The following is a 10,842-nucleotide window of genomic DNA, read 5'->3' as shown; positions in this document are numbered from 1 at the left end:
AGAACCTAAAAATAAGAACTACAAGGTTTTCTGTGTTTTAGAACAAAACAGTACAAGTGCATTTTCAACCAGATTATGATTAAGACAACGAACAGATCACAGAAGATCTACAAACACACAACATACTGGTCCAGTTACACTCATTTATGTTATAGAAGGAAAGTGGAGTGTGTGTGTGTGTGTGTGTGTGTGTGTCCGTACACAGCTGACTGCTGCAGTTTGTCATATTTATATATTTTTGCTCCAGGAACAGATGAGTGAAAACCACAAGTTGACTGGACCAGTATTTTGGCAGATATTAGTCATTTGAATACAATAGTCTTATAATCACGTTGCTATGGCCCGAACAGTTGACAGGAAGCGCAATACCACGCTGCATGATGGGAAATGAAGTTAAAAACAGGAATGATGCATTTACTAACATCAGTCCCTAGTAGGGCTGTAAGAAAATATCAGTTCAGAAGGACCAGCTGACTGTCTGTGTAAAGGACAGAAGGACCAGCTGACTGTCTGTGTAAAGGACAGAAGGACCAGCTGACCGTCTGTGTAAAGGACAGAAGGACCAGCTGACCGTCTGTGTAAAGGACAGAAGGACCAGCTGACCGTCTGTGTAAAGGACAGAAGGACCAGCTGACCGTCTGTGTAAAGGACAGAAGGACCAGCCTACCGTCTGTGTAAAGGACAGAAGGACCAGCTGACCGTCTGTGTAAAGGACAGAAGGACCAGCCGACCGTCTGTCTAAAGGACAGAAGGACCAGCTGACCGTCTGTGTAAAGGACAGAAGGACCAGCCGACCGTCTGTCTAAAGGACAGAAGGACCAGCTGACCGTCTGTGTAAAGGACAGAAGGACCAGCTGACCGTCTGTGTAAAGGACAGAAGGACCAGCTGACCGTCTGTCTAAAGGACAGAAGGACCAGCCTACCGTCTGTGTAAAGGACAGAAGGACCAGCTGACCGTCTGTGTAAAGGACAGAAGGACCAGTTGACCGTCTGTCTAAAGGACAGAAGGACCAGCCTACCGTCTGTGTAAAGGACAGAAGGACCAGCTGACCGTCTGTGTAAAGGACAGAAGGACCAGCTGACCGTCTGTGTAAAGGACAGAAGGACCAGCTGACCGTCTGTGTAAAGGACAGAAGGACCAGTTGACCGTCTGTCTAAAGGACAGAAGGACCAGTTGACCGTCTGTCTAAAGGACAGAAGGACCAGTTGACCGTCTGTCTAAAGGACAGAAGGACCAGATGACCGTCTGTGTAAAGGACAGAAGGACCAGCTGACCGTCTGTGTAAAGGACAGAAGGACCAGCTGACCGTCTGTGTAAAGGACAGAAAGACCAGTTGACCGTCTGTCTAAAGGACAGAAGGACCAGTTGACCGTCTGTCTAAAGGACAGAAGGACCAGTTGACCGTCTGTCTAAAGGACAGAAGGACCAGCTGACCGTCTGTGTAAAGGACAGAAGGACCAGCTGACTGTCTGTGTAAAGGACAGAAGGACCAGCTGACCGTCTGTGTAAAGGACAGAAGGACCAGCTGACCGTCTGTGTAAAGGACAGAAGGACAGAAGGACCAGCTGACCGTCTGTGTAAAGGACAGAAGGACCAGCTGACCGTCTGTGTAAAGGACAGAAGGACCAGTTGACCGTCTGTCTAAAGGACAGAAGGACCAGCTGACCGTCTGTGTAAAGGACAGAAGGACCAGTTGACCGTCTGTCTAAAGGACAGAAGGACCAGCTGACCGTCTGTGTAAAGGACAGAAGGACCAGCTGACCGTCTGTGTAAAGGACAGAAGGACCAGCTGCCGGTCCTGTGGTGGTGTTTGGGACCACCTGGGGCTGGTCCTGTGGTGGTCCTGTGGTGGTGTTTGGGACCACCTGGGGCTGGTCCTGTGGTGGTGTTTGGGACCATCTGGGGCTGGTCCTGTGGTGGTGTTTGGGACCACCTGGGGCTGGTCCTGTGGTGGTGTTTGGGACCACCTGGGGCTGGTCCTGTGGTGGTGTTTGGGACCATCTGGGGCTGGTCCTGTGGTGGTGTTTGGGACCACCTGGGGCTGGTCCTGTGGTGGTGTTTGGGACCATCTGGGGCTGGTCCTGTGGTGGTGTTTGGGACCACCTGGGGCTGGTCCTGTGGTGGTCCTGTGGTGGTGTTTGGGACCACCTGGGGCTGGTCCTGTGGTGGTGTTTGGGACCACCTGGGGCTGGTCCTGTGGTGGTGTTTGGGACCATCTGGGGCTGGTCCTGCGGTGGTGTTTGGGACCACCTGGGGCTGGTCCTGCGGTGGTGTTTGGGACCACCTGGGGCTGGTCCTGCGGTGGTGTTTGGGACCATCTGGGGCTGGTCCTGCGGTGGTGTTTGGGACCACCTGGGGCTGGTCCTGCGGTGGTGTTTGGGACCATCTGGGGCTGGTCCTGCGGTGGTGTTTGGGACCATCTGGGGCTGGTCCTGTGGTGGTGTTTGGGACCACCTGGGGCTGGTCCTGTGGTGGTGTTTGGGACCATCTGGGGCTGGTCCTGTGGTGGTGTTTGGGACCACCTGGGGCTGGTCCTGTGGTGGTGTTTGGGACCACCTGGGGCTGGTCCTGTGGTGGTGTTTGGGACCATCTGGGGCTGGTCCTGTGGTGGTGTTTGGGACCACCTGGGGCTGGTCCTGTGGTGGTGTTTGGGACCACCTGGGGCTGGTCCTGTGGTGGTGTTTGGGACCATCTGGGGCTGGTCCTGTGGTGGTGTTTGGGACCACCTGGGGCTGGTCCTGTGGTGGTGTTTGGGACCACCTGGGGCTGGTCCTGTGGTGGTGTTTGGGACCACCTGGGGCTGGTCCTGTGGTGGTGTTTGGGACCATCTGGGGCTGGTCCTGTGGTGGTGTTTGGGACCATCTGGGGCTGGTCCTGTGGTGGTGTTTGGGACCATCTGGGGCTGGTCCTGCGGTGGTGTTTGGGACCATCTGGGGCTGGTCCTGTGGTGGTGTTTGGGACCATCTGGGGCTGGTCCTGTGGTGGTGTTTAACAGTGCTCTGAGTAAAGCCTGCTGCTACACTGGCGTTGACTATTAGCATGCGTAAAAACTTTGGGGACTAAAAAGGAGGAAAGGTATTTTGTGTGTGTGTGGGGGGGTGTCGGGGGAGTGTTGCTGATGCTACATGGTTGGTTCGTGCTTTATTTGTGTTATTTTTCAGACTGATCTCATGAAATGAAGTTTTATGTGGCACCAGTTTATTGCATTTGGCATGCTATACGTACACATTTGCATCCTTTCACGTGTTATTTAATGCCATTTGATGGCATGTGAATGCGCTAGCTAACCCTAACCCCAACCGCTAATCACTCTAGCCACTAATCACGCTAATCCCTAACCCTTACCACTAATTGCACTAACCGTGCTAACCCTAAACCTAACCTTACCTAATCTGCCTTGGCGAAGGTCTGTACTGTCTGGGTACTTTTCTAGTTTCGTAATATTTTCATAGTCGTTAATTGCGTGATGACATCATCAGATCCAGTCCAATCACAGTGAGGCTCAGCACCTCCAGCAGCACTTCTGGAGGCGTGTCTGGCCCCACCCACTGCTTGCTCGGCATGCTCAGCTGGCTCAGCGTCTGATTGGTGGAGCAGAGGAGCTCGGCCGCCCAGCTCAGCTCTCCTTCCTCCTTCAGGGAGGGGGGCGGAGCCTCAGGGTGGGTCACCTGACCGTCTATCAGATCTCTCACCTGAACAGACAAACACACACAAACACACACCTGAAACACACAAACACACACAACGGCCCAGTTGGTCGGAATGAGGACCATGTGACAACGAATGGACCAACCAGCTGTCGGAGGTCGTTCAGAGCAATAGGGTCAGAGCCAATCAGAAGAGGAGCTGCACCGAGGGGGAGGGCTAAACACAAGAGGAAGGAAACACAGGACAAATGTAACCTTTTCAAAATAAAATGACAATAAGACACTGATCGCCCAACACGTTCACATCAGGACAATCTGCTGTTCAGTTCAGTCCAGATTTGAGTCATTTCCTGTCTGTTCTGCAGGAGGAGGAGTCTGATCAGGTTATTGATAATTGTGTCAATGATTCTGATCAGTTTATTGATGATTGTGTTGATTATTTTGTTCTTGTTGATGTATCGTTTTAGTCGAGAGAATCAGGTACATCTTGACTCTTATTGAACTTTTTAGGTTCGTCGTCAGTCATGTGACATCGATCTCAGACTAAATATGTGTTTTGATCAGTTTCGTAGTGTTTATTGTATAAGTTTAACATTAGGTCTTAATGGACGTCTTGATCCCACATGGACAGACTCATGGTCCACCTTTGACTCACTTGGACCTGGTCTTTCTTAGTCTTAATGAACTCTGTTAAACCTGTCAACATGTCTGTGTTTCTGGGAAATGTAGTTCCAGTGTCTTACTGTTGATGGCGCTGACGAGCAACAGGACGGCTCTCCTCTGACCTGATGAGAGGTCGGACTGAGGAAGATCTGAACCTGAACTGTTCTGATCCAACTGAGGACAGACAAAATATAAAACGTGAGTAAATATGAACCTGTGTGAAAGGAGAGATCTGCACGTCCCAGGGTGCATTTCACCTGCTCCTGTCCAGGCCTGATGATCAGTGTATTTCAGTTTGAGGTGCTCACCGTGTCCTCCAGCTGAGTCAGAGCATTTTCATCGTCCTTAATCTGTCTCAGTTTGTTCATCAGATCCCGACGAGTCGACTCTTTCAGACCTGACAGAGGCTGAAGGAAACGCTCCTTCTTCTTGATCTCTGGACCAATCACACAGCAGACACTACCGTTACATCACTGTCCCTCTGCAAAACCACATTCAAACATCTGAACCGTGATCGGACCTTGTACCGCCGTCTGCAGATAGTCTCCAGCGCTGTCAGAGCTGATGGGCCAACATCCTATCAAAATAAAACAATTTCACAATAAAAGCCTGAGAAGACGAATGCAGTCACTAACAAACGACAAAGTGAGAGCGATGACTGTTCATATCCAACCATCGGGCCTGTTTATACGAACCACACATACTGATGGAACCGTTCAGTCCTGCACCTGGAGGAGAATCCACCAGCTGAATGAGCTGAACATCAGACACAGCTCATCATCCAGGGGGGCAGGAGAACTGTCCAGGTCCAGACTGTCCAGGTTCAGTCCTAACATCACCCTACCAGCACACTACAGCAGAGAATAGTGCACTGGTGCCCATGGACCGGTAGAAGGTTTGGAGGAGCACTGGCCCCCGTGGACCGGTAGAAGGTTTGGAGGAGCACTGGCCCCCATAGACTGGTAGAATGTTTGGAGGAGCACTGGCCCCTATGGACTGGTAGAAGGTTTGGAGGAGCACTGGCCCCCGTGGACTGGTAGAAGGTTTGGAGGAGCACTGGCCCCTATGGACTGGTAGAAGGTTTGGAAGAGCCTGCTGCAGAAACTATCCGACCTCAGTCTCCTCAGGAAGAACCTCCTCCTCTGGCCTTTCCTGTGCAGAGCATCTGTGTTGTCTGACCAATCCAGTTTATTGTTTATGTGGACCCAAGGTACTTGTAAAAGTCCAAAGACTCAATTCTCAAAGTATTTAACCAAAGTAATATAAGCTGCAGACGAGTCACTAATAATTACATCCCTGCAATGACTTGGGGTTTAGTTAGCGAGCACTAGCCCACTACCTAGACTGGTTATAGCTAGAGACTAGCAAGCTGTAGTCTTAAACCAGCTCCGGTTCTAGGCTATCAAACTAGCATTGGATGTACAGTATTAGTTCCAGTCAATGATAGATAACGTTAGACTGGTGGCCTGATAAACGGAGATGGATGAAAACGTCATAATTGTGGCAATAGTGTCTAACTAGCAAGCAGGCTAAAGTAATCATGACATATAAGCTATCTTAAGCAAGGTTAACATTCTGTTCCCGTGGCCACAGCAGCCCCGTTTGACCAAAATATACTGTGCCCTGGAATTTTGGACACCAAGACCAGAATGTAAAAGTAGCTTTAATAATCTGTCTGTGTTTTCACAATATGAACATGGCCAAGACCCAACGAATCGACTGCTGAATTTGTTGCCGAATCTTTTAAGAATTGATTTGGATCTATTTAATTGATTTGTTGTTGCAGCACTAATAGAATCTGAACTTTTTTCAACCAAAACAGCTTCAGCAGCTCATGTTTCAGCATCTGCCTGTATGTTCATATGTATTTAATAATTTTTATGATTGGGTTTAGGTCCCCTGGTTTGGATTAAAACACAACATGTCACAGAGATGACATTAAGAAATGATGCCCAAATCCAAGAGCGTTGATGGGCTAAGAACCTCCAGGACTCAGGATAGGAAATGGACCTGAGGTCCCAGAAGGTCCAGGACCACAGTTTACACGTCTTTTAAAATGTCATTTCTATTTGACGTTCAGTGACTCAGGAATAAAGTCTGAGGCTGATTCTCTGAGTTTATGTCAGATTTGACTCAAACAGAAAATGAAAGAGACACTTGAACTCACCTGGTTTGCACATGTCCACCTTCGTGGTTCTGCGTGGGATTCCTGAAGAACAGGGAAGCATAAGGTCAGGTGTTCCTGCTCCACCTCTTCTTCATGTATCATTTACTACAGCTGCTTATTTTGAACCTGTTTGTGGTTTGGATAAACCATCATGTGATGATGACCTGCTGGTCTGAGACTAAACCTGGAGCTGCAGGAGGACGATGTGCACCCTCTGCTGGCCTCAGTAACACACAACACTCTACATGTTCAACATGATCTGATCCTACCATGATGTGGATGTGCAGTATTTTACTGTGGAGGCTGAAGTTCTGATGATCTTAAATGGTTTGTCATCACTGGACTGGTTCCTTCATAAGTACCTGTTATATGTGATCAGGTATTTATAGACCTTTTCCTGCAACGTCTTTGCTGAATCCTTGATTCTGATAGGTCATTAAACCTGAGTGGTGCTTCTTACCCAATGTGCCTCCATCTGTTGTTATCTCCATCAGGCTGTAGGCAAAGGTGAAGTTTGCATCGATATCAAACTTCATCTTCTGTTTTCTGCTGACCTGAACATAAAATCCAACAAACAAGGGTCAGCTCATCAGCTGCAGCAGTTTGGTAAATTCACCCATCTGTCCGACCGACACAAGCCCTCCAATGCCTCCAAGGTTGGACTAGAAACACCTGAGCAGGAGGCGTCCTGACCACATGAACCACCTCAGCTGTGTTTTTTTTCTGGATGTGGAGGAGCAGTGACTTGACTCTGAGCTCCTCCTCGATGTTTGAACTCCTCCCCCACCTCTAATGGAGAACCCATCCACCTTCTTCTACCTGTGGCAGTAGCTCAACCCAGGAATTCTGCCTCAAATCAGACCTGGAGGTACTGATCCTCAAACACTTCCCACAGTGTGACCTGTGTTGGAGGTCACTGTTTGATGAACCCAATAGGACCATGTCGTCTGTGAAAGCAGAGGTTCCACCCTGACGCCACCAAAGCGGACCCCCAGCTGCATCTACAAATCCTGTTCCTCATTAGGAACAGGTCTGACCTGCTCCCAGCAACGCAGTGTCCATAGACCTGCTACCCCTGAACCCCCCCCAGAACACCCCAAAGCCATATATATGAACCACTTGGACAAACTGATGCACCGTCCAGCACCTGTAGAAGGTGGACCCCTGGTCCAGGGAATATTTCAGTTCAGCAAAGCAGCTGACACTTGACTTAAAGGTGTTGAGGTTATCTTTAATCATTTCCTCACTAAAATAGAACAGGTTATTTGACCATTTACAGAGAAGGTCAGCCAATGGAAGTCATATGACCTCCTCAGACACTCACCATCATTTGCAGTTTTGTGAACAGGGAGCATCCTGCCGTCATGGAGCCCTTACTTCCTTCTCCTTTGTCAAATGTCACCGGGGCAACGTTGAAGACAGTCTGATAGACAAACTTCAGCTTCTCTGATTTCTTCAGTCTCAGCCCGTCCACCTCCTCCTGCTTCAGTTTCCTGAGATGAACATCAGAGAAGAACCAGAATCGACACCAGACAAACATCAGACACAACCGACATAAAAAAATGAAGAAGATAAAGAAGAACGACAGATGTAAGTGAAGTCAGACAGATGTTGGATTGGATTAGAGACAGACAACAGCAACGTTTTACAAACATCAGTATCCAAACTGAGCTCCGACAGCAGAAAACAGGAAGTAGAACAACTAAACGTCCCACCTTCACCTTTACTGTTTAGGTTTTATGTTCAGTTGAATGACATTGAATTATTGGTTGATTGATTATTTTTCCTCTTGCATCTCTGACTTAAATCAGGTTATTTCAGACTGTGGTGAAGTTTTTCGGGTTGGTGATGTCATCAGCTGATCAGTCGTCATGTTGGGTTTTGTTGTTTTGGACGTTCATTGATCCATTGACCTTTAAAACAGACGTACCTGCCATTGCAGCTCTTCCTCAGTTTGTCGATGTTCACTGTCCTTCTGTTCAGGGTGAATGTGGACACTGCGTCCACAGTGTCCACACCACCTGTCACTTGAAGGTTTGCCGCCCCTTTAGGAGTTTTAAGCCCCACCTCTCCGCTGCCGGATATGAATTGGCTCATGGTGATGTTCTTTGCCAGAACGTCCTCTTTGTACTCTGCAGTAGAGGAGGTCAGTGCAGATGTTACTGATGTCTTTACCTTCACACTGGCCTGAACCAGTGGTAGTGTTTACCTGGTGTGAACTCCGCCTCCTCCAGCAGGTCGAGCAGTGATTGGTCGACCAAAGTGTACTTGATCCATGGCCACAACACCCAGTCTTTTTCTTTGACCAGAGTCAGTATCGGCACCTTCGTGTTGATGTTTTTATTGTAGATGAGGTCTCCTTCAGCGCCCAGGTTTTTTATCAGAGCTTTAGTGTTAGCTCCAAACATCTGAAACAGACATCACATGAAACATCAACTAAAACGTGACATGAAACATCACATAACCACAACTTAAACCATCAGTGTCAGTAGTGAGATCCTTCTCAGAAGCTGCATCTGAAACATGGACCTGCAGAAGGTGGAGGAGTCACGGTTTGTCCTCGTTGTTTAGATGTTGGTTGTCGCTGCTTCACACTCAGAAATATTCAAAGGAAGTCTCTCATCCTGTCAGAAGTGGGTCCCAGACCGTCTGGTCTTAGACCAGGTCCACAGCAGTCTGAGGACCGCTCACTGTCCAACATAGGACCACAGTTTTCTCCATCAAGACTTCAGTATGTTTTTCATCTTTTGTCGGGGATCACACAATGTCGACTCAGAGGCCATCACGCCATCAGAGGCCCCGCCCACCCACAGGCCACACCCTGAGGCCTCAGGACCAATCAGCCTTTGACCTCCATGACTCACAGCGCTTCAGGACATTCACGTGCACATCTCTGCTTACTCACGCTCATCATCCTGTGACAGGAACAGTAAACTACGAACTTTCACTGCTAACTCGTTTGTGCGTGCGACGATGAAGTGTTTGCATCAGGTTACGTTCTGTTTTTCATAAAGAACGGCATGTCTGTCGAAGCCTTCACCTTCATTGTTTCGTCTTAGCTCTTTACCCTCCTATATTGTAATGTAGTTTTATGTTTTACCTGTCAGTGACCAAACAAATACTGCTCCATATGACATAGATAACATTGATATTTGAATAACCATATTTTGGTGTTTGATGTTTTTTTTAATAATTTGCCTTATAAGTAACTCTTTATCCTGGCTTGGTACTCAGACTTCAGTGACATCTGCTCAAGCTGCTTCTAAAGACGGTTGTTTCACGTGTCTTTATTGAAGTAACATCACTAATCACAGTCATTGCATTAGGGCTGAAACGATTCCTCGAGTAATTCGAGTACCTCAATTACAAAATATGATCGAGGAATTTTCTCTGCATTGAGGAATTGCTTATTCATTTGTAAAGCTCAAAGCACGGCATTTCACACAGACTATTTAATGTGTCACAACACGCTTACTTATGCAGACGAAGATGACGGAAGACGTGGAAGTGTTCAGATGAAGCAGCGGGAACGTGGAAGAGACGAGTGAATACAACAAAATGACGAAAGACAAAAAAAACACAATTAAAAAAGACAGAAAATGTCAAAAGTGTGGAAGCATTTCAGACTGAACAGTAAAGTACACACTGTGACATGTATCTGTTGTAACACTGCCCTTCCATAAAACAACAGCTCATCTTTGATGGAGCATCTGCTCATAAAACACCCAGAATGGAGCAGAGGACCCCAGATAAAATAGAATTAACGTAGCACAAATCTTTGAAATTAACATTAATGTACCTTACTAACATAACGTTAGCCCTGTGGAGGACTAGGTTTGTGTTCATTATGGAACTGTCGAATGTGTGGATAGTTTAGTACGATAGTGACGAGCACAGATTTAGGCAGCGAGCCGTGCACCCGTGGTTTGTACGGGTAATTTTCCAGAAGCACTGACAAAATGGTGCACGGCTTGGGGAAAGCCTTCTCTTACCTTGTCACAGCTGAATTTTGGCAAAATCCAACTACTTTTTACAAAAATGAAGCAGCAGAGGTGGGGTGGGGTTATAGGTTATGAGACAGACAGATAAGGTGGGGGGGGGGGTTATAGGTTATGAGACAGAATATGAATGTAACAAATAAAACTGTTACTTATCAAAAAAAAAAGAAACCAGTGGGCTCTCTGCACAGCCCCTCTACTTCCTGAACTTCAGGTGGGTCCTTTATTTTGCTTCTTTCATTAGACACACTGATTAATCCAGCTGTGTCTGCTACTTCTTGTGATACTGATTAATTAGGCCCACCTGGATTAATCAGTGTGTCCAATAATGAAAGACAGGAAATAAAAGACCCACCTGAAGTTCAG

The 10,842-nt window shown here is 47.7% G+C and overlaps 2 protein-coding genes across 5 annotated transcripts in view; both read right to left on the bottom strand.

Annotated features, from left to right (window-relative positions):
• Window positions 1–1,672: 1,672 nt before the first annotated feature.
• LOC115415825 (basic proline-rich protein-like) lies at window positions 1,673–3,066 on the bottom strand. 4 transcript variants are annotated; one of them, XM_030129469.1, is made up of 2 exons: window positions 1,935–3,066; window positions 1,673–1,900 (listed from the first exon to the last, which is right to left on the bottom strand). In XM_030129469.1, exons 1-2 carry the CDS (start codon window positions 3,040–3,042, stop codon window positions 1,707–1,709), a joined length of 1,302 nt encoding a protein of 433 aa, XP_029985329.1. In that variant the 5' UTR covers window positions 3,043–3,066; the 3' UTR covers window positions 1,673–1,706. The 4 variants fall into 4 exon arrangements, with proteins under 4 accessions (XP_029985329.1, XP_029985331.1, XP_029985332.1 ...); XM_030129471.1 differs by having other exon boundaries at window positions 1,673–2,070; window positions 2,150–3,066; XM_030129472.1 differs by having other exon boundaries at window positions 1,673–2,104; window positions 2,184–3,066.
• The window catches only part of LOC115415803 (uncharacterized), a 15,324-nt gene continuing 6,601 nt past the window's right edge, over window positions 2,120–10,842 (bottom strand). Inside the window, exons 3-12 of the mRNA XM_030129437.1 lie at window positions 8,688–8,886; window positions 8,409–8,610; window positions 7,803–7,971; window positions 6,939–7,032; window positions 6,479–6,520; window positions 4,832–4,888; window positions 4,620–4,747; window positions 4,392–4,485; window positions 3,795–3,865; window positions 2,120–3,693 (exon numbers count right to left, since the gene is read on the bottom strand). Of these exons, the coding sequence (XP_029985297.1) occupies window positions 3,457–3,693; window positions 3,795–3,865; window positions 4,392–4,485; window positions 4,620–4,747; window positions 4,832–4,888; window positions 6,479–6,520; window positions 6,939–7,032; window positions 7,803–7,971; window positions 8,409–8,610; window positions 8,688–8,886 (1,293 nt within the window). The 3' untranslated portion in view covers window positions 2,120–3,456. The remainder of the gene's footprint in view (window positions 3,694–3,794; window positions 3,866–4,391; window positions 4,486–4,619; window positions 4,748–4,831; window positions 4,889–6,478; window positions 6,521–6,938; window positions 7,033–7,802; window positions 7,972–8,408; window positions 8,611–8,687; window positions 8,887–10,842) is intronic.

Source organism: Sphaeramia orbicularis, unplaced genomic scaffold (genome assembly GCF_902148855.1).
Source record: "Sphaeramia orbicularis unplaced genomic scaffold, fSphaOr1.1, whole genome shotgun sequence".
Taxonomy (NCBI): domain Eukaryota; kingdom Metazoa; phylum Chordata; class Actinopteri; order Kurtiformes; family Apogonidae; genus Sphaeramia; species Sphaeramia orbicularis.
Note: the sequence above shows the minus strand (reverse complement) of the source record. Positions and strands in the feature narration are given on the sequence as shown.

What these genes read in the sequence shown, in the direction of transcription:
- LOC115415825 (XM_030129469.1), bottom strand. Translation starts at nt 3,042, where the DNA reads ATGCTAATAGTCAACGCCAGTGTAGCAGCAGGCTTTACTCAGAGCACT. An exon ending in CACCACAGGACCAGCCCCAG is followed by an intron (nt 1,901 to 1,934) that starts GTGGTCCCAAAC and finishes GACCAGCCCCAG; the next exon opens with ATGGTCCCAAACACCACCAC.